Source organism: Conger conger, chromosome 4 (genome assembly GCF_963514075.1).
Source record: "Conger conger chromosome 4, fConCon1.1, whole genome shotgun sequence".
NCBI classification, from domain to species: Eukaryota; Metazoa; Chordata; class Actinopteri; order Anguilliformes; family Congridae; genus Conger; species Conger conger.
The window spans coordinates 34,156,210-34,179,187 of record NC_083763.1 but is presented as its reverse complement, the minus strand read 5'-3'; the positions used below and the strand labels follow the sequence as shown (position 1 = coordinate 34,179,187).

The 22,978-nt window shown below is 42.4% G+C and overlaps 1 protein-coding gene across 2 annotated transcripts in view; it reads left to right on the top strand.

Annotated features, from left to right (window-relative positions):
* The first annotated feature begins 1,237 nt into the window (after window positions 1-1,237).
* The window catches only part of phldb2b (pleckstrin homology-like domain, family B, member 2b), an 85,053-nt gene continuing 63,312 nt past the window's right edge, over window positions 1,238-22,978 (top strand). For both annotated transcript variants that reach the window (XM_061238645.1, XM_061238644.1), the window contains exons 1-4: window positions 1,238-1,466; window positions 15,335-15,424; window positions 18,015-18,162; window positions 20,144-20,326. In XM_061238645.1, coding sequence (XP_061094629.1) covers window positions 1,434-1,466; window positions 15,335-15,424; window positions 18,015-18,162; window positions 20,144-20,326 — 454 coding nt within the window. In that variant the 5' untranslated portion in view covers window positions 1,238-1,433. The remainder of the gene's footprint in view (window positions 1,467-15,334; window positions 15,425-18,014; window positions 18,163-20,143; window positions 20,327-22,978) is intronic.

Here is a 22,978-nt window from a genome sequence, read left to right as displayed (position 1 = left end):
TGACTCACCATGTCCCCCATATTGGATTTTGGCAAATTAGCATTTCTTGCAAAACAAATATACCAATTTTCATGAATATTCGGGTACTGCCTCCTGAGACCAAGCTTCTTAAAAAATGTTGAACAGCCTGGCGTGGTGGTCCTTGGTCCAGTGGTTAACACAATTATCTCTGAGAAACAAAGTCCTCAGTTCAAAACCAGCCTGGGCCCTTTCTGTGTGGACTGTTTTGTAAGTGCCTGTGTGGGTTCACTTCATCACATTAGATGGACTTAAAAAGGATCAATCATCTTGAAATCTGGTCCATGTGTACTATTGGTCAGTGTACTGTGTACTAACTGGCAAAACTACAGGGCACTACAGTAATTTATCAAACCTGCAGGAAGTTTGGTGTATTGCCTCCTGAGGCCAAGTTTCTACAAACCATTATTACAAATTTTGATATGTAACAATATGGCTGAAAAAACATCTTACGCTAATAACTTCTGAAAGCAAAGTTGGATTCACGCAAAACCGATAGACGTATTTGCCCTAATAAACGAAGGTTGCCTGTATACTTTAGTCTTACTGGGTCAAAAGGTTGAGCTATTACAGGGGGAAATAAAATAAATAAGCATAACTCTTAAACCAAATTACCAAATAACTTTAACATTTGCATGTTATGTCATGACCAAAAGTCCATAAAGTCTAAATTTGAGCATTCATATGTCAGCAAGAAAGCTGTTTCTGACACATTACCGCTTGCGGTTATATTGTATTTATTTATCGATTATTCATTGTACGCATGTTATCTTAATATGTAACGTGTTATCTGAAACGTGAATGTGTGCCAATAGTAACTTTGTTTATAGTTTACGGTCCAATTATTGTGCTTATTAAACTATAAAGGCAATACACACAAGAAGTAAATATATTAAGCTACATAAACGCAACCTTTGTTGTGGCACTTTAGCACAGTCTGAAATTACAGCGCTCGTCTAAAATTAAACTGCAGCTAGAGCTCCCCTTAACTTTGACTGGGAGGATGAGCTTCAACTTCATATCTAATGGGCGCTTGAAATTAGAATATGTTGGTATTTTCCTTATAAAAGTTTCTCTTTTCTCTGTATGTTATTGTTAATTCTACAGTGTCTGTTAGCGCAACCAATTGGACGTTCCGTTCCGCCACCTTCTGTACGCAGGCGGCAGAAACTTCCTTCGCCCCATTTCCAGCTGTTGCACATTCCTAAATACGGAGTTACCGCTGGTGGAGAGGATAGAGGGTAGCACCGTCAGTCTCAGGTCTCCGGATTGTGAACCCCGTGATGTGACAGCAGTGATGTCCACAAATATGTAGCCAAAGTCTCTCCAACGCTACTGAAAGCTCATTTGTTTAGACGGGGGGAGAGCGGTTGCCTGAGCTTGGGTCTGGATACAAATTGTTTTGACAGACTTTCATGACCGACCTTGACCGCTCGCGTTCAACCATGGTAAGTCTTGTTTATTTTAAAAATGAAAGTTACCCGTGTGTTTCACCGCATGCCTGCTCGTAATGTTTTTTTCTATTTAATATAATTCGATGATTATTTTTAACGGTCTAAAATTTCTGCGGTTTTGGCACAGTCGGTATAATTCCTATATTTTCTCGGTACATAAAATCTGATGGAAAGCGTAGTAATCCATCTTAAATCGCATCTTCAGCCTTCACTAGACAAAACAAAGACTGCGTTCTTTATTTTTTATGCCGCTGCACATTGCATACCAATCCACTCCGGACCGTGTCGCTCATGCAAGCCCAAGCACGATGAAAGCCTTGTTGTGTCTGTGAAGGTAATCACGTGAGCTGGATCGTAGTTATCACGGACTGCACGGCACCGCAACATAAAAAAAGGCAGGTACTTGTAACACACGGATCAGATCTACCTTATTTTGACTTCTGTGGACCAAACAAATATTGCATTAGTTCCAATATTCTACGAGCAGTACTTACATGTGCACTTCAGAGAAATTGTGTACCTTGATGCATGATATCATTCTCCACCTGAGCTAACATATGTAATTATAGGTAAGATGGTACATTTGTTGACCAGTCACATCTACAGAGGAACGTAAGCCCTAACAGCTCATTTTGTAGACAGTGTTTATGTGTGCGTGGGGGGGGGGGGGGGGGGGGGGGGGTGACTATGTTTCTGAATGTTTAGGTGCACAGACTGTTTCATCTGTATATCTGTATAACCTATTTTAAAATGCCATTGCTTCAGTACCTTATTTTGTAACATCCACATACTACAAGAAATGGGGTAATATCAGTGTCCTTTTCACGGCAAGGGTCCAGCGAACCAAAAGCATAAGTTACTAAATCTAAAAATTTTGGAACTCGGAGAAATGTTGGTAGAATATCCATTGTTTACACAATTTCTCTGAACGAAGTATAATTGTTGTCCGTTTCACTGTTGCATACTTCCCCAAAAGTACTTGTACATAGGACTACTATTATCTAAGTTTTGTATAGGCGCTCTGGAACACCGTGAGTGAGCTTCTCTGACCAGTAACCATAATGCAGTTGCCAAGTACAGGCATTCTCCTCATGTTTGTGAGGAAGACAGTGAAAACACCTTTGAAGGAGCCAGCCTTTTGAATAATAAATATTATGGAATGTGGAATGTGTTTGACTTATTGATGTATTTGACAAAATATTGGGTTGGGTGTTTGAGAAAAACATAAATAAATGGACCTCAATTAATATATTAGTGTACAAGATGCTATTATTGTCATTGTTGTACTTATTTTTTCTTTTTTTATCTCCATGACCTTTTGCTGCCTGAGGAGAGTGCAAGGAGAGGGAAATTGAAACAGGTAGGGGGAGGGTGGCAGGCAGGGGGAAGGGCAAATAATTTTTTTCTGGATAAAACGTGTAGTTTAGTAAGCAAAATACAGTATTTTACACCTCATAAGACCCATAATATAATTTAGTTTCCATTTCCAATACTGGCAATTATCTGTCAGTGAGGTCGGCCACACAACCCATAGCTTTGGCAGGATGGCAGGGACCCCCTTTTTGTGCATGTCATAGTGGAAGGAAGGATGATGGCGCCTATGGGTGTCTCCAAGTGTGTGCTGGCAAGCGGTCTCCTACCTGTGTTATTCGTTTTTGTTCTGTTTGCGTCTCTGCTCATTGGTAATGTCTCGTCTCTAATGTTGTACGATCGTACTAGCCTTATTCAATATCCATAATTGCAACAAAGCTCTATGCAACAGGAATTTGGCTGGCCAGAAGCTTTACTCCCCTCCTCTATTCTTGGTGATACCAGCTGGTATTTGATGCCCGCCATGTATGCTCTGCCACTGACAGGGGCAGAGAGGAGGTGTCGCGCTGAAGATTAGGGCGTATCTTCTCATAACGACCGCTCTCATGCTTGGCGGGCATTATTGCTTCATCTCCTGGCCATCATTGGAACTGAGATATGCCTGGCTTCAGCCTATCACCCCGGATCCGTCAGTCTCTCCCTTGTGCTGCCTTCCCTGGAAGCCGCATCATCGCAGCACTGTCAAATCTGGTGCTATATGTATACAGACCACCCAAATTAAATAAGCTATTTATTTCAGATTTAGCAGATTCTTTGTCTTCAGTCATGTCAAGATCTGATGGAATTTAGATCCTTGGTAATTTTAATATTCATATCTGTTGCCCCTCTAACCCTCTGTTTAAAGATGTTTTACAGCTGGTTGACCTATTCAATTTTGTTCACTCGATCAATGGCCCAACACAGCTGTAATCGCCTGATCACCAGTCAGCCCAGGTCGGCTCATGTCACCCCGCTTCTCATTGGCCTCCACTGGCTTCCTATTGCTGCACGCATCCGTTTCAATGCCCTAGTGTTGGCATTTCAGGCTGCTAAGGGGACTGCCCCACCTTACATACAATCCCTGATCACTCCCTACTCCCCAGCTAGACCACTCCGGTCTGCCAGCTCTGGTCGCCTTATGGTTCCCTCTCTACGTGCACCTGGCGGTCGAGCTGCACGTTCACGCCTGTTTTCCGTTCTGGTTCCTCAGTGGTGGAGTGACTTGCCTACCACTGTCAGAACAGCAGAATCCCTCCCCCTATTTCGACGCAGACTCAAAACCCACCTTTTCAAACTCTACCTTAGTCCTCCCTCCTGATTCCCCCCCCCCCCCAAAAAAAAAGAAAAAAAAGAAAATGCACTTATGATGACAACTATGTTTAGAACAGCATTTCATTTTGTATTTTGCTAGTTCTGGATGTGATGCTTTGACTTATGGTAGAACCTATGCACTTGTAAGTCGCTTTGGATTAAAAGCGTCTGCCAAATGACTAAAATGTAATGGCAACATATTTGTTTCCCCTGGTGCCACACTTGATGCACTTTAAGTTAGTATTGAAATTAAAGTATCCTTGATGAAAATAAAAATGGATAGCTGAGTTCCATAATTTCATGGAACTGAAATTACTTCCATAAAGTGAAAATAAAAATGAGCCCTCACTGGCTCCCTGTTTAGAAATGGTTCAGTGCAGTATGGGGCGATATGATCGAATGTAGGGCGACCAGGAATGCAGTGGGCCACGGTATTTGTATCCTGGGGATAGCCTGCAGGTGACTTGCATCCTGCAGGTACATGCCAGCAAAGTAAGCCCCACCCCAGTCAAATGCACGCTAAAAAGGAGGGGAAAAGATTGTCTCTCATCTGTATTTTGTTATTGGGTCATTATTTTCCATAGTGTGTGCGATGTCTGATGGGCAGTTCACGAATGAATGGATCTTTTCGAACAAATCATTTAAATGAACGAACCGAGGCTTCTTCATGGAAGATTCATTCGTTTGGCTCTCTTCCCAAGCGCTGAGATCTGCCCGCCCCGCTTAGCCAAAGACAGTGATTTTGGTGACTTGCGCAGTGTCCAATGGCTACTTATCAGGACAGCATTGTGTGATTAACCCGATAGGCTTACCGAAATGCCACTCAAACAATCAGAAATGAACGACTGTATGTACCTACGTCAGCGAGCCGTGGAACCATACTGAGCTGGTGAACGAATAACCTAAAGGAGTGAACGAACGAAAGAGCCACTGAGCCGAAAAGAGCTGAATGAGCCATTGAATGAATGAGCCGAAAGAGGCATTGAACAGCTGAAAGATAATAAACATCTTTATTTTTTCATGACTTTTCCCATTTGTCATTCTTAATTCACAGATGTACATGGAATCCTTTCTGTGTCCCACAATTTTAAGACAGCCATCATGGCCACCAAATGTGTTCACCACATGTAAACTCACTCTTTGCAGCCCTGGCTTGTTGAAAATTTGTGCAAGTGATTGGCCTTGTGTCTTCAATCCTGGACATATCCAAATGTAAATGCTTTTGTTCATGCTTCAAGTTGAATAAAACAATAAAATTAATTAAAACAACACATAATCTACTTAATGGTGCTTCTAATCAATGTTTTATGGGATTTATTTTATTAAGTAGAGGAACAGACATGCAGCCCTTCATGAAAGTCCTGGAAAGTGTACAGAAACAGTGTGAGTTACAGTACAGTACAGACACCCAACTGAGCAGACAACAGGAAATGGAACCTCCCTCTCTTCCAGCACCATGCCCTCTTCCCTGAAGAGGGCCAGAGTCACTCCCATCCTCAAAAAACCTACTCTTGACCCCTCTGCCCTGAACAACTACCGGCCTGTCTCTCTTCTTCCCTTTCTCGCTAAAACCCTGGAACGGGCGGTCTGCTCCCAACTGTCCACTTATCTTCCCCACAACAATCTCCATGACCCCAACCAGTCTGGCTTCAAGAGTGGCCACTCCACTGAAACCGCCCTGCTCGCGGTCACTGAGGCACACCACTCTGCTAAAGCAAAATCCCTCTCCTCTGTCCTCATCTTCCTCGACCTATCAGCCGCCTTCGATACAGTCAACCATGAGATTCTGCTCTCATCGCTGTCTGGGATGGGTGTCACAGGTTCTGCACTCGCTTGGTTTTCCTCCTACCTCTCTGGTCGCTCCTACCAGGTGACTTGGAGGGGCGCAGTCTCCGACCCTCAACCCCTACGAACTGGAGTCCCGCAGGGCTCGGTTCTTGGGCCTCTCCTCTTCTCGCTATACACCATGTCTCTTGGTTCTGTTATCTCTTCCCACGGCTTTTCTTATCACTCCTACGCTGATGACACCCAACTCTTCATTTCCTTCTCCCCCGACACCCAAATCACCACACGGATCTCTGCCTGCTTGGCTGATATCTCTGCGTGGATGACTTCCCATCACCTGAAGCTCAACCTTGCCAAAATTGAGCTTCTCTACATCCCTGCTAAGTCCTCTCCGTCAATCGACCTCTCATTGACTGTTGAGGACTTTGTAGTTTCCTCCTCCCGTACGGCAAAGAATCTTGGGGTGACTCTTGATAACTGCCTCACCCTGGCTCCGCAAGTATCCTCCACTGCCAGAACCTGCAGGTTCTTTCTGTATAATATACGCCGTATCCGTCATCTCCTGACTGAGAAAGCCACCCAGCTCCTAGTCCAGGCGCTCGTCATTTCCCGCCTGGATTACTGCAACTCCCTCCTAGCCGGTCTCCCAGCGTGTGCCATCAAGCCCCTCCAGCTGGTCCAGAATGCTGTAGCCCGCCTGATCACCAATCAGCCCAGGTCGGCTCATGTCACCCCGCTTCGCATTGGCCTCCACTGGCTTCCCATTGCCGCACGCATCCGTTTCAAGGCCCTAGTGTTGGCATTTCAGGCTGCTAAGGGGACTGCCCCACCTTACATACAATCCCTGATCACTCCCTACTCCCCAGCTAGACCACTCCGGTCTGCCAGCTCTGGTCGCCTTACGGTTCCCTCTCTACGTGCACCTGGCGGTCGAGCTGCACGTTCACGCCTGTTTTCCGTTCTGGTTCCTCAGTGGTGGAATGACCTGCCTACCACTGTCAGAACAGCAGAATCCCTCCCCCTATTTCGACGCAGACTCAAAACCCACCTTTTCAAACTCTACCGTAGTCCTCCCTCCTGACTTCCTCTGCCCCTCCTTTCTGATATCCCTATCCTTGTCTAACCCCCCCCCCCAAAAAAAAATAATAATAAAAAATAAAAAATAAAAAATAAAATTCTGATGACAACTATGTTTAGAACAGCATTTCCTGTGTATTTTGCTAGTTTCTGGATGTGATGCTCTGACTTGTGGTAGAACCTATGCACTTGTAAGTCGCTTTGGATTAAAAGCGTCTGCCAAATGACTAAAATGTAAATGTAATGTAAATGATTGTACAGCAGGTAGAGAGATGTGTCAAAACTGAGATGAGATGCCCTATGCTCAATACGTTCCTTACAGGATTTACCATTAAGATATTTTATACTACTTTCCAAGGCAAACAAACCACCTTAGAAAATCCTCCCAAAACCACTAGACATCCACAGACCATTGTTTAAGATGGCATGCAGGGAAAAAGGTTCCTTCGGCAGGAGAGAAGTGTTCTAAGAATGTGTTTGTGTCCTGTGAGGCAGTGGCTCCAACTTCACATGGGAAGCCTTGTTGAATGAAAGGAAATGCAAGCACTTGGCAGTCAGCACTTGCCTGTGATCTGAGCTTCCTCTCCAGCCTGCCTGGGGTGTGTGGCCACCCCTGTGGGTTTTTTCCTGGTTTTTCTTGATTCTCTAATCATCCCTACCCATTCTGGGTGGTGTGTTAAGGAGTGGTGGCTCTTGGCAGAAGATCTGAGTTCACACAGGCCTTGTTCGTGGTCTCCATTCAATCCTCTGTTTTCTGTTTATCTTTACTCCATCTAGTATTTCTATATCATTCTCTCCATCACATCACCCTGCCACTGAGGAGGAGCACCAGTCACAAGCTATGCAGTTTACCAGACATACATACCTTGCTCACTTCTGTGCATACTCAAACATTCACTCACACCTTCACAACCACACCTACACTTATTCACGCATTCATTCCGTTGATGTATTCTTCAAGGGTTCCGATTGTATCTGTATGGTCACACTAGGACTCGGAACCGTACTGTCCTCTCAGGTCCTCTTAACACTTTTACTTGTGTTTGATCTGCACTTCGTTGTACGTCGCTCTGGATAAGAGCATCTGGTAAATGCCTTGTAATGTAATGTAATTCCCTGATACACTTAAAGGGCAAGAAAATCTCAGCTTTTTCCCAGTCTCTGCCCACTGCACAATTTTAAAAGATGCAATTTGGAACAAGGTGGCGGTATTATTTGGTGGGTTGGCATTAAGTCTCATTTGAGCGTTAATTTGCTTAAGTTTATGCAGGTTTTCACAATGGCGCCATTGTTTTGTTTGGGGCATGGCTCAAACAAAACTTTTGAGTCAGGGTTTTTTTTTTTGCACAAAAAGTGGCATGGCTGATTGATGGAGTGCTGATTGTCCTTCCAGCAGGTACACCCATCCCTGCAGAGGACTTCCGAAGCTCTGTTATAGTGACCATTGGGTTCTTGGTCACCTCCCTGACCAAGGCCCTTCTTGCACAGTTACTCAGATTGGCCGACTCTGGGAACAGTCTTGGTGGTTCCAAGCTTCTTCCATTTCACAATTATTGCTCCTGGGAACACTCAAAGATTTAGAAATGGTTTTCTACCCTTGTTCTGATCTATGCCACGCCACAATTTTATTGCAGAAGTCTACAGAGAGTTCCTTGGACTTGGTTTTTGTCCTGATATGCAGTGTGAATTGTGGGACCTTATATACACACAGGGGTATGCCTTTTTAAACATCTACTCCATTCAATTTGCCACAGGTGGACTCCAATCAAGTTCTAGACACTTTCAAGGATAATTAAAGCACACAGGATGCACACAATTTGGAGTGCCACAGCAAGGGGTCTTAATACTTGTAAATGTAATGTAAATGAGAGCTTTAAGATTTGGAAGAAATTTGCAAAGAATTCTGAAAACATATTTTCAGTTTATCATTATGGGTTATTGAGTGTAGTTTGATGGGCAAAGATGTTATCCATTTCAAATTAAATCTACAATAAAGTAGATTTCTAAAATTTCCCTTGGGATGAATAAAGTATCTATCTATCTATCTATCTATCTATCTATCTATCTATCTATCTAAAGTGTGCAAAAAATAAAGGGGTCTGAATATTTTCTGAAGCTGCTGGTCATTTGAAGATTGCTCTGTTATTGTTCTTGTTTGTTGCATCACATTCTAAATATACACTCATAGCTATACTCACACATTCATATTCACATTCAGTCTGGTGGACCATGGTGTTCGGGTCAGAAGTACTGTAGCACAATGGTCCCCCGAGCGATATTGTTGGTACCAGTGTCACAGGTCAGATAGTGAAAAGGGCTTGTGGGAAATCCTCCCACACTAAGCATTCCTCCTCAACATTCCTTCTTCTGCTCTGCTGAAACACAGTCTTCCCCTAAGAATTATCGCCTTCAGTCAGACTAATGTGTGTACACGCATGTGTATGCTGTATTTACTGTACATTTGTGTGCTCGTTTCTGTGTGTGTATGCTCCGGGAATGTGCTTTGTGGCTTTGTGTGTATGTGGATGTATGGGCATGCTATGTGTGTGTATCTCTGCATGGGCTTACTGTCCTTAATGGTAGCCTGTCTATGCTTGCTTAGGGTCAGAGGAGAACCTTTGACCATAATAACTGATTAGAGATAAATACAGACCTGTATTCCTACCAAGACTCCACTCCCTCTACGATAACTTTATAAAACACACCCATTCAGATACATACACACACACACGCACACACACATGCACAATTGTATGCGTATACACAGGATGCGCACAAACACACATAGAATTCACAAAAATGTACACATCATGCAAACATACACATATAAACACACATAGCATGGATACACATTCAGAAAAGCACACACAACATAGACAGAGACAGATACGCTTCTTTCTTACACATGCACACAGTTCTGACAAGTCTATTTCAGTTTTGAGTGGAAGGACTTTGGAATCTGGAGGATTTTTTCAGCTGTAGGCAGCTCCCAAGGAACTGCTTTACTTCAAAGTTAATTAAAGGAGAGTATCTACATCCTTCAAAGAGACATTCCTACACACATACCCCACCACCGCCATTCCTCCTAACCCAGTAGACAAGGGCTGTGTACATGTCCCATCATGTTCCCCATGTTACCACCATGATGCTATCTATGTAAAAATTCACAAACATATACATATTCAACCCAAAAACTATGTTGAACGTGAAAGATAATGTCATAATGATTGGCAAAAGCCGAAAAAGACAGGAAATTCACAGAAGCACCGAGAACATTATCTTGACCTATGCACTGCCAAGGCTTCCAACACACAATGCATTAATTTGTTTTTGGGTTGAATTTCCAGACTTTTTTTTACTGGAAGGTAATGTAATCATATCTATATAAACAGTGGTTGCCCTGACTGACGATATCTTGTGTTTTTAGAAAGTAAACCATTTAAAAATCTGTGTTTTACAATATTCCACTGGCGTTCTGAATAAAGTCCACTAATTTTGCCATAATAACTTGAACTATTAATGACAAATATAATTTGTATTTGACCATTTAAAAAGAAAAGAGAACTGTTAGTAGTTTAAGACTGTTACCTATGAAATACGTAATGGCCCTTACACATGAATGTCACAGCAGAAAGAGCTTCAATGAAGTAGCCAACAGGCCTTGAACCCATGAGTCAAAAATGAAATAGTTGAACGTAATTGTCCAGAAGCATTGCAATGGCTGATTTTGCAAAACTTTCAGCTACCATTTGGCTTGTGCCATTGCAAGTGTTTTTTTTCAGTTTGTTTTAAACTAACTAGTTAGCTAGGTCACTAAGCTAGTGCAAAAAGAGAAGAGATGAAAGAGATGCATGCGCTTTACTTTCTATTACTTGCTACCCAGGACCATGTAAATATCATGGGTCGGTCGAAGTTGACAAAGTTAATATTTTAATATGACAAAGTTAACCTTAAAATATCTGCTTGTTTGGAACACAAGATACATTTTTAACTGCATTTTGTTTTCCTGCATATATATAATGCAGAATACTGCATTAGCATGACCACTGATATAAAGATGTCTGTAATCAGTAAATATACACACCAATCAGACACAACATTAAACCCACCTGCTTAAACCAGTCTTTTCATGATTAAAAATGCTTTAAACTGTATAAAATTGTCTATGAACACTTTCATTATATGATATGCGTACTTATATAAGCAGATAATCATAAGTGAATTGCATTCAAAAGTTAAATTTTTAAATGAAAATAGAAATCTTCTAAGCCTTTGCATTGTTTTGTTATCTAAATATCTTGGTACGTACTGGTGTTTTGTTTGTACGTACTGGTGCATTGTTTTGTTATTTAAATATCTTGGTACGTACTGGTGTTCATGATTAGGTCTTAACAGGTGCTCCAGGACAAACATTTTTATAATAAAGACCACCTGTCATATTTAAAAATGCATCCATCTAATCCTACATCAGTTTCACCCTTCTTCTTCCCCCCCCATTGGAATTACATGGCATTGCATGTGGTGAAACTTCTGTAGGGTTGTGTGAGCATATGAAGTTATGAAAAAAACAAGGTAAAAACAAGAAAGTCAGACTGCTTTTCATTGTGATCGAGGGTCTGTTATTTTTTTAATTTACTTATGGTTAAGGTTAGGATTTGGCGAGGGAAATCTGATCCTAGATCCTTTGGGGCAACTTCACCCCAGAGCACAACAGAAAAAGAAAACATGACAGCTCCATCACAAGATCATTTCCATAGCTGCTGACGAGACAGATTAGCTAAACATATGTTTGCTAGCTCACTACGTGACCAACCTACCATAGGAGATGAAGTTTGGCTAACTTTACTGTTCAAACTAGGTAATGTTGTGGTTTTCCAAACGAAAACAAAGATTCCCAGACTTTGTGTAGAATTTCTTTAAAGTTTTTCAATAACGAGGATGAGGCAGAATCCTCCAGAATATCAATATTTATTCTCTAATAATATATTCTGATAAAGCAACTCTGCCGAGTGACCCGACATTGTTCAGCTGTACACCATCTTTTATACAGTTTCAGACGGGCTTGTTCCCGCCCAACAGCTGTCTGTCCTGCCCCAATGATTTCTCAATACTTGATGACGATAAGTCAACTCCGATTCGTTTGATGAAGATAAGCCCACTCTGATTGGTTTGGCACCAATTGGGCCAGTATTGGGAAATCATTGCAGAATACATTTTATTTTTACTCCGCGAGTCCCCGCAGAACAGTATGTCGATTTCACATTTGTGGCTACCAATCATGATTATCACATTAATATGGCTTCTGATATGAGTGCATATTAGGTACATATTACCGTACAGGTATATGATGTATTACATTTCAATCCATCCATCCATCCATCATCACCCGCTTATCCGGAGTCGGGTCGCGGTGTTAGTAGGCAAATCCGGGTATTCCAGGCGTCCCTCTCCCCAGCAACACATTCTAGCTCCTCCTGGGGGATCCCAAGGTGTCCCCAGGCCAGGAGAGATATATAATCTCTCCAGCTGGCTCTGGGTCTACCTCGGGGTCTCCGCCCAGTTGGACGAGCCCGGAAAACCTCCAAAGGGAGGCGCCCGGGAGCATTCCTGATCAGATGCCCGAACCATCTCAATTGGCTCCTTTCGACGCGAAGGAGCAGCGGCTCTACTCCGAGGTCCCTCCGGATGTCCGAGCTCCTCACCCTATCTGAGCTGAGCCCGACCACCCTACGGAGGAAGCTCATTTTGGCCGCTTGTATACGCGATCTCTTTCTTTCGGTCACTACCCAAAGCTTGTGACCATAGGTGAGGGTTGGGATGTAGATCGACCAGTAAATGGAGAGCTTCGCCTTCCAGCTCAGCTCCCTCTTCACCACGACGATCCGGTGCAACGCCCGCATTACTGCTGACGCTGCACCGATCCGCGTGTCGATCTCACGCTCCCTTCTACCCTCACTCGTGAACAAGACCCCCGAGATACTTGAACTCCTTCACTTGGGGCAAAGACTCGTTCCCAACCCGGAGGGAGGTTTTCAACTTAATATTTCCAACATTTCAATATGATGTTATTACATTTCAACTTTCCAACACTAACGTTACAGCATGCTCAAAGCCAGTTACTAGCTAGCTCTGTTTATCTTGCTTGCTAGGTATGATAGGTATCCATAATGTAGCGGTGGGCAGTGAAAGAGAATGAACAGAGAAGATAGCTAGTAATGTTAACATTAATTTACCACCAAGCGGATATAGACTAGCTAGCTAAGCATAGAGCTAGCTAGCTAACCCAATAAGACACACTGATAGACATTTGATGGCTAGAATAGCTACAGACTAACCAGAGATGCTGTTTTTTGTGGTGTAAAATATGAGTATGTAAAGACACAATGTTACTTAGTTATTCTGTGAAATCAGATCCTAGAGCAGCAGGGAAACTTAAGCTTGAAGTTTGGATAGATAGCTAGCTAGGTAAGTAACACATTAGTTGGGGTAACACAAATATATTTATTTTGAATAGCTTAAGTATAGCTTTGTACTGTTGTATCGCTAGCTACTAGTAACGAACAAGCAACTATCAATAGCTAATGTTAGCTGAGCTAACTGCCATCTTGAAAGAGGTCAGAAATAGCCTGTCATGACAACGGGTGCGTCCCATTAGCCGGAAAGTGCATACTTCTTAAATCCACTACCATCCTCCTCCACTCCATGCCCCAGAAACCTATCTTTGTGGACTCCCTCCCTCCACATTCTTCAAAGTGTAGGAACAAAACGGCTAAAACTCCGCCCTCCTGCACTCCCCCAGCGTAGTGTACAACAATGTATGTTTCAGCAAAAGTCTTTTCACTTTTCTGGGTGACTTCATCATGCTCACACCCACATAGGCTACTATGAAAACCCAACCCACAATATCTGACACTGTCCAGATCCAGAAAGCGGAGATGGCAGGGAACTTGAATTCCCCCAATTTTGGCCATGCAAAAATATTTAGCCAGATTTTGTGTCATTATTATAGCATATCATCCTACACAAAATGTCAGTTTACCTTTGTGGGTCATATCTGACAAACAAATTTGGCAATTTAAAACAGGGAAGTGGGTTCATGTATTTGGTTGTAGCCTACATAAAATCAGCATGACTGTTCTCTGGATAAGAGTGTCTGCCAAATGCCAATAATGTTAACAAGCAGGGCAGCTACAATTATTTCAGTAGCCTACGTAAACATGCATGGATGACTGTATTGAACCAACCATTTCCAAATATTTATTACCAATACATTTGTTACAGTGGGAAAGAATTGTTTTTCAATGCGAACACTCAAGCATAGGCTACGTTTCACTAATCTAAAGAAATGTTTCTGAATTAGCGTATATGTGCAATGCAACCGACAATAGCCAAGAATATAAAACTGTTACAGTACACAGTGTTCAGATTGGACACATTGGGATTCTGGGATTAGCCTATGGACCTGGTCAAACTGGTCAACCAGCTGTTTTTTTTTATTTTATTTTATTTTTTTAAACCAGCTGTTTCAAAACCAAGCTCAAGGTGTCTTTTTCAGCAGGGGTTGAAATTGGCTTGTGAAGCTGGACAGGGATGTAATGTTGCAAGCGATGAGAAAACAATGATATGGACCAGGTCTCGTTTGCTTGTAGCCTATCGAGATAACAACGTATGGCTTTGAATTACGCACAAGGTAAATGACACGGAAATCCCTGCGTGCTATTCACATTCCTGGACGTCAGGAGGCAACAGAGCCGTTAAGTTCTTTGCTGGAGGGACATCACTACTGTTCTGCCATTTTGGCCCCACATAGCTCTGGCAATGTATAATGCATATGTTATGTGAGTCACGTGGCTTGTAGTTGCACCATGGCATACATTATAGAGTCACTGGCTAATTTTCAACGGCTCCTGATAATATACATTTTAATAACAACCGTGGCACATGAAAAACCTGCTTTTTGCAAAAGGCACTAGTCCGTTCAAAAGTAGAACTCTAAAAAGTAGTTCAAAAGTAGTGTTCTAATTGGGTGAGAAACTGTACAACAATTTAAAATGTTTGTAGAAGAGCACAAACAAACAAAAAAAAGCTAATATTGTCAATCATCTTTTTAATAAAAACTACTAAAGATTTTCATGATTCATTGAACAGTGCGTTTGCCTCACCAAAAGAGTTTTCATACATATTGTTCCTAGAACGGTGAAACGACGGGGCTGGCAAAAAAATGGCCGTGCCTCTGTTAATGAACCCACTGAGCCTGTGTATGTGCTTCAAAAATGCATCCTTTTGTGTTTTCAGTGTTTGTGTGTGTCTTAACAACCCATTTTGTTCCCCTCACATAGGACACAGGGAACTGCCTGGAGGACCTCTCCCTACCAGAGACTGGCCAATGTAGCCCTGCCTCCCCTACCACTAACCCCACCTCCTCTACAGTAAGCCCCTCCCCTGTGATGGTCAGCCCAACCTCCTAGGGCAGTGGTCCTCACTCCTGGTCCTGGAGAGCTACAGGGCGTGCTGGCTTTTGTTGTTACTCAGCACTTAATTGATCAATTGAAGCAGTTAATTACAGTTTACTCACCACCAGGACCAGGAGTAAGCACCACTGCATTAGACCAACAAACATACTCCTTGATTGGTGGAGCTTTTCAATGCAAAATCCATTTTACATTACATTACATTACGTGGCATTTAGCAGACGCTCTTATCCAGAGCGACGTACAACAAAGTGCAAATCAAACACAAGAACAAGTGCAAAAGTGGACCTGAGAGGACAGTACAGTTCCGAGTCCTAGTGTAAACATACAGAAATTCAGAACCCTTGAAGAGTACAATCAACATTCAAACTAGCATACCACTGTTGGCAGCTAGAATACAACAACAGCCAAAAAAAACAACAATACCTATACAAGTAACAATATCTATACATAAGTGCCATTACGGTCTAAGGCTAATCACAGTGATTGTGAGTTGGGGAAGGAAAGGTGTAGCCTGAAGAGATGGGTCTTCAGTCTGCGCTTGAAGGAGGTCAGAGACTCTGCCGTTCTGACATCCACCGGGAGGTCATTCCACCAGGACAGACAGCAGTCGTGAGCGTGAAGTGCAGGTGTGGCGAGGGGGAGGCGCCAGATGGCACAAAGTGGCAGAACGGAGGGGTCTTGTTGTTGTATAGATCTTGATAAGGGATTGAATATACACAGGGGCTGATCCTTTAACTGCCTGGTATGCGATGCGAGCCATAACAGGCAGCCAGTGGAGGTTGCTGAGCTGGGGGGTGACATGTGAATGTCTGGGAACATTGAATACCAGACGGGCTGCAGCATTCTGGATGAGTTGTAGGGGTCTGATGGCAGATGCTGGAAGGCCAGCCAGCAGAGAATTGCAATAGTCCAGGCGGGACAGGACCATTGCTTGAACAAGGAGCTGAGTGGAGTAGGTGGTGAGAAAGGGTCGGATTCTCCGGATGTTGTACAGGAAGGATAGCCTGTTGTCCATCACCACTCCAAGGTTTCTTGCACTAGGGGATGAGGTCACTGTGGTATCCCCTAGTGAGATGGTGAAATCAGAGAAGGGAGAGGTTAAAGCAGGGATGAAGATCACCTCCATCTTATCTGGATTGAGCTTCAGGTCTACTTTTGCACTTGTTCTTGTGATTGATTTGCACTTTGTTGTACGTCGCTCTGGATAAGAGCGTCTGCTAAATACCACGTAATGTAATGTAATGTAATAGTTGCCCATCCAGCTCTGGATGTCTCTCAGGCAGGCGGAGATACGGGTAGAGACCTGTGTGTCTGATGGGGGGAAGGAGAGAAAGAGTTGGGTGTCATCGGCATAACAATGATAGGAGATGCCATGAGCAGAGATAACGGGGCCAAGGGATCTCGTGTAGATGGAGAAGAGGAGGGGTCCGATTTTATTATCTCTGGTGCAGCCTATGCTCTGATCTGGAGGCTTATGCTTGCTGGCTGAGTGCTGATCCCTTGAATTCTGACAGCAAATGTGTGTTTGTACAGGTGCATGATGCAGGAAGCCTCTGTGCAGTCCTTATTATTAATGGTTTGCTTGGAATGAGACCTTTCCTCACGCAGTATGCATATGCCACATTTTCTTCCACATCAGCTGGATAGTTACTGATATTTAATGGGGTTGTTGGGTGGCTAATCCTGCCAAGTCTCAGTTCAAGTATGTGGGTCAGACCTGGGTCAATTATGTAATTGTTTTGGATTCAAATATCTTCTATGCTTTACTGAGCTTGTCTGGTGTATTGTATGAAATACTCTCAAAAAGCTGGTTATCTTGGTTGACTCAGTCGCACCAGGGAAGATCAATTGAGCACAGAAAACTATTTGAATCTAAAACAATTACGGAATTGACCCAGGTCTGGTGTGGATAGTCCACATGGTCTGGTATTTAATCCTTCCCTACTAACTATTCTCTGCAGCTTACCTACTAAGCAAGGTACTAGCTTTGTCCAGGAAGGATTTGAATCAGCAAGACTGTCCACCTATTATCATGTCTGCAGCACTTACTCCTATGGCCAGTCTGGCAAGTGCAGAATATCTGAGCTGACCAGAGTTAAGAGTATAAATAAGTGTTAGAGAAGCATTTTCTCTGAAATCTCCCAAATCGACAGACAAAACTCCGGTGAAATGGGACCTTAAGTACAGCTGTATAAAACAAAGGTTCCGCATTGTGTATGAGTTCCCGTATAATGTGAATTTATAAACAACACAAAGTAAGATTACGTTTTAAATATGGAGTTATAAATGATTTGATATTTTTATATTTTTTATTTTATTTATTGTTTTTGTGTGTGTGCATGTGTGCATGTGAAGTGCATGTGTGCATGCGTGCGTGCATGAGTGCACATTTTGGCTTGAATCAGAGCAGTTTTTACCATGGGACTGCCTGTGAAACATAATTAGCTCACTATGATTCGCTGTGAAGTGATAGAGTGACAGTGATAAATAAGGGAGATTGAGAGGACAGAGTTAGTCTTTTCATGGTGACTGCCCTGTCTCACAGGCTCTGCTCCTGACCCCGCCCCTCAGCCCGCCCTTGGACTTGATTGACACAGGAAAGGGACTGAAGGTGCAGACGGCCACACCCCACCTGGTGAGCCTGGGGAGTGGCCGTCTGAGCGTGGCCGTTACTGTGCTGCCCCTCAACGAAGGTACGTACATGCTAATTCATGACATGAGCATTTATACAAGTGCACTAACGCACTGTGTGCTTGCTGACTAAACGCACAAGTGCACACAAACACATGACATCATCACAGATAATTTATATCCAAAAGATGGAATAATCTACAGAGCCAACTTAAAATGGACACTAGTACCATTCTCTCTTGAAACATTCTCTGATTTGTAATATTATCATACTTTTACTGAAAAGTGCACCTGTTTTTAAATCTTTTACCTATTGTTTATAATTGTGAGCTGCAAAAAGGAGTAGCAGGTCTAGAGTTCACAGGACAACACTACAGAAAGAAGAGTTGCCAGAAAGAAACATTTCCTATGACCTCAACACAAAACTAAAGTCTGAAGTATGCAAAATAAAACTTTGAAAAGCCTGATGCCTTTTGGAACAATGTGCTTTGGACTGATGAAACCAAAATTGAACTTTTTGGCCACCAGGTATCTTTTGGTAGAATGTAGGGTGAAGCTTTTGTAGAGAAGAACACATTGCCAAATGTTAAGAATGGAGGTGGAACCATTATGCTTTGGGGTTGTGTGGCAGCTGGGGTCACAGGAAATATTGCGCGAGTGGAAGGAGGAATGGATTCCACCAAATATGAAGAAATTCTAGAGGTTAATGTTCAAAGGTCAGTCCAGACCAGTCCATTAAAGTTGAAGAGACATTGGATATTCCATCAAGACAATGATGCCAAGCATACCTCAAAATCAACCATGTAGTGCCTCCAGGGAAGACGGATGAAGGTTTTGGAATGGCCACCACAGTCACCATACTTGAATATTATTGGAAATCTGTGGAGAGGCCGATACATGCTGTACATGCAAGGAGACCGAATAATATCTCTGCTAGGAAAGTGTTCTGCCAGGAATGGGGGAAAATTCCAAAAGCAAGAATTGAAAGACTCTTAGGCTACAGGAAGTGTTTGCAAGGTGACTCACAGTTAGTTTACTAAGTACTAACTGACAAGTTTCCCAAGCTTTTGCACAGGGCTTTTTTCTTTTTGTTATTATTTTGAATTTTTTTTTTTTTTAATAAAAAGTAATCTTGCTTTAAAATGTGAAGAAATGTGTCCTTTGTACCATTTAGAGGTATCTTCTGTTCCCCAAGATATTAATTGTAAAATTAATTGTTTAACCAGTGGTGCTGAAATTTTAGTATACAACTGTAGATATATCAGCACACACAAACACGTGACGTCATTACAGATTAATCATAGACATATACACAAACCGATGCCATCATTAAAGCTACTCGGTGCACTTACACTCTATACAGTATGTGTATGAGTGAGTGTGAATGTGCAGAGGAAAGAGGGAGAGAATGACAGAGAGAGATTAAATTATGGTCCCTACATTCATCATCTGCCCCCTGCTGGGGCCCAGCAGTATAACACTGTGGAGTTTCACATGGTTATCGGTTTTAAAAAAATACAGTCAATAGAGCTAGTGTCATATGAAGGATTAGGCTAGGTAGCAAGGCAGTATCCACACATATGCAACACACACACACACACATACATTGTTCGAAGACAGGCCTGTGTCTATGACTTGTCTGATTTATAAAAACAAGCTTCTACTTGCTGATTGCTGAGTAAATCCTTATTCAGTCCCCTGCAGGTTATCCCATATTTAAATGTATAATGGACACCAACTGAACAAACCCCTCAGGAATGCATTTTGACATATTACATGCATTGCTGAAAGGTAAAGACATGCATGTCTACACGTGTCAGTGTAAGAGAGTGCAACTGTCATGTTGCTCAGTTCCACCAATAAGCAAAAAAAGATGAATAGGCCGAATAAATAGATGTGAGGTGCATTTGTAGACAGGTCACTTGGCATGTGCCGTGGTGTTATTAAATAAGGTGGTGTAGAGATAAGCAGACAGATGCACAGGCTAGAATTATAAATTGACATAAAGCATGGTTGTGCTTAGATTCTGCCCAACTTTTACAGGAATCATCCGGATTGGTCGAGAGGATGCGTCAATTCCCCAGGACATCACCATCGAAGGCCCTGGCATTGAAGCGGAGCACTGCCAAATCGAAAACCGGGATGGCATCATCACCCTGGACCCCTGCGGCAACTTGTGTGCCCTTGATGGAGTACCAGTTATTGAGCCCACTCAGCTAACACAAGGTACTGAACACACATGCATACATACATACAGTTAAAATCCACCAAACTAATGCAGTACTTCATATACTGTATTTGCACATGTGAACATGGACACACAGGTGTGTATCTTAAGTTTTTGGGTATCTTAAGTTAAGTATTGTATACATACACACAATAGCACTCTGAACAAGCCAACCAACTGGTTCCAGTTGCTGTGCACACATATGCACGTAGGCACACACACACACACATGTGCATGACTCTTACAAATACACATCCACCCCTCTTGTGTCTCACTTTTAGATTTTGAAAGGTCAAATTAAAATATATTTTAAAGGTTTTTTTTTTTCTCCTCAAATAATGTCATAATGTCATAATGAAATGTTTTATGTCTTCTGAATTATGTTAAAAATAAAAACCTGAGAATAACTTAATTGCTAAGTATTCACCCCTTTGTATGAACATAAATGAGACATTGCGGAATAAATGTCACTGACTGTGAGGTCCCACAACCGAATCAGCAGATTGGATCAGTCATGCTTTCATGAAGAGCAAGGAACTGCCCATTGAACTTTCAGATTAAGTTGTCAAGAGGCAACCTTCTTAGAAGCAGGGTTAAGTCCATTGTAACAAAATGTAGACACTACCAAGATCACGCTGCCCAACAGAATAACTAGAGGAGAAGGGCAATAGTCAGAACTGACCAAGAGGTCAGTTTCAACACTGACAGTTGCTGAGCCCATTAGATGAAATGGGAGAAATTATCCAGAGATCAGCAATCCTTTCAGCACTTTGCAGATTTGGCCTATTCTGGCAAGATGGAAGGCAATTCTGAAAAAGCCAGGTGACAGATGCTGAGACCTACTGGAAGAAGATTTAGTGGTCTTACGACACTAAAATTGAACTTTAAAATTGGCTTGAACACAAAGCACTGTTTCATGTAAACGTAGAATCATTCCTACTTCCAATCACAGTGGTGTCAGCATCATGTTATATTGGGTTGCTTTTCAGCAGGAGGAACTGGAAAGCCTGTTGCCATCAAGTGCAAGATGGATGGAGCCAAATACAGGGAAATCCTGGGGGTGAAACTGCTTTTGCCTGCAAGATATTTCCATTTTGTATAAAGATTCATGTTTAAACAGGACAATGGCCCAAGGCAAAAGGAATGGCTCAACAAGAAGCTCCTGGATTCTGAAATGGCCCAGTGAAAGGCCAGAACTAAATCCTGTTGAAAGTGCAGAAGTATGTTTAACTTAGCAGAGCTGGAGCAAATTTGTATAGGAGTACAAAAAGCTAAACTATCATATCACATACACCCCCTCCAAAAGTATTGGAACAGCAAGGTCAATTCCTTTGTTTTTGCTATACACTGAAGAAAAGTGAGTTTGAGGTCAAAAGATGTACTTGAGATGACGGATCCAAATTTCAGCTTTTATTTCCTGGTAATTTTATCTAGATTTGTTAAACAACGTAGAACATATCAGACCCAATTTTTAGGTGAGCAAAAGTATTGAACATGTGACTGACAGGTGTTTCTTGTTGCCCAGATGTGTCCAGTTACATTGATTGGTTAAACAATAAATAGTTCTGAATGTCGACTCTTGGTTTTAGCCTTGGGTTTTGCCTGTGAAGACTGCATTTGTGTTAGAAAAGATGAGCCAACCTGAAGACCAGCTGTCTTTGGGAGAAAAGCAAGCGATTTTGAAGCTTAGAAGAGATTGTTGAATGTCCTGAAAATAAAGGGGAAAAACAGACATCGAACAGGTCGAACACAGAAAACAACAGCAGTAGATGACAGAAACATTGTGAGAGCTGTGAAGAAAAACCACAAACCCGAAACCGTCAGTGACATCACAAGCAATCTCCACAGGGCAGGGGTGAAGGAATCTCTATCAACTGTTGAAGATGTAGAGAGCAGCAATATAGAGGCTATACCACAAGATGCAAACCATTCATCAGTAGTAAGAATCGGAAGGTCAGATTACAATTTGCAAAGAAGTACAGCCACAAAAATTCTGGAAGAAAGTTTTATGGACTGATGAGACCAAGATTAACCTCTACCAAAGCAATGGAGAAAGAAGGGATCTACTCATGATCCAAAATATACAAGCTCATGTGTGAAGCATGATGGAGGAAGTGTCATGGCTGGGCTTGCATGGCTGCTTCTGAAGTGGGCTCACTAATCTTTATTGTTGATGTAACTCATGATGGTTGCAGCAGGATTAATTAAAAAGTCTACAAAAACATCCTGTCTGCCAATTTACAGAGAAATGCGTCCAAACTAATTGGGAGGAACTTCATCAGGCAGCAAGACACTGCCACACACTGCCAACACAACAAAGGACTTCATTAGGGAGAAAAAGTGAAAGGTTTTAGACTGGCCAAGTCGATCACCAGACCTTAACCCAATTGAGCCTGCATTTGACCTCCTGAAGAGGAGATTGAAGGGAAAACCCCCCCTAAAAAAACAACTGGAACAGATGGCAGTAAAAGCTTGGAAAGGCATCACAAAAGAAATGCAACAGAAAGTGAGGGGATTGTACAGTGTGTGTACCTCTGCTACTTCCTGGTTTTGGATACAAATGCTAGCTTTCATTGGGGTGAGCTCCATGCAGAAATGGAATTGACTAGAACCCAGTAGAAGTGACCTAATCTCACATTTACCACCCAATT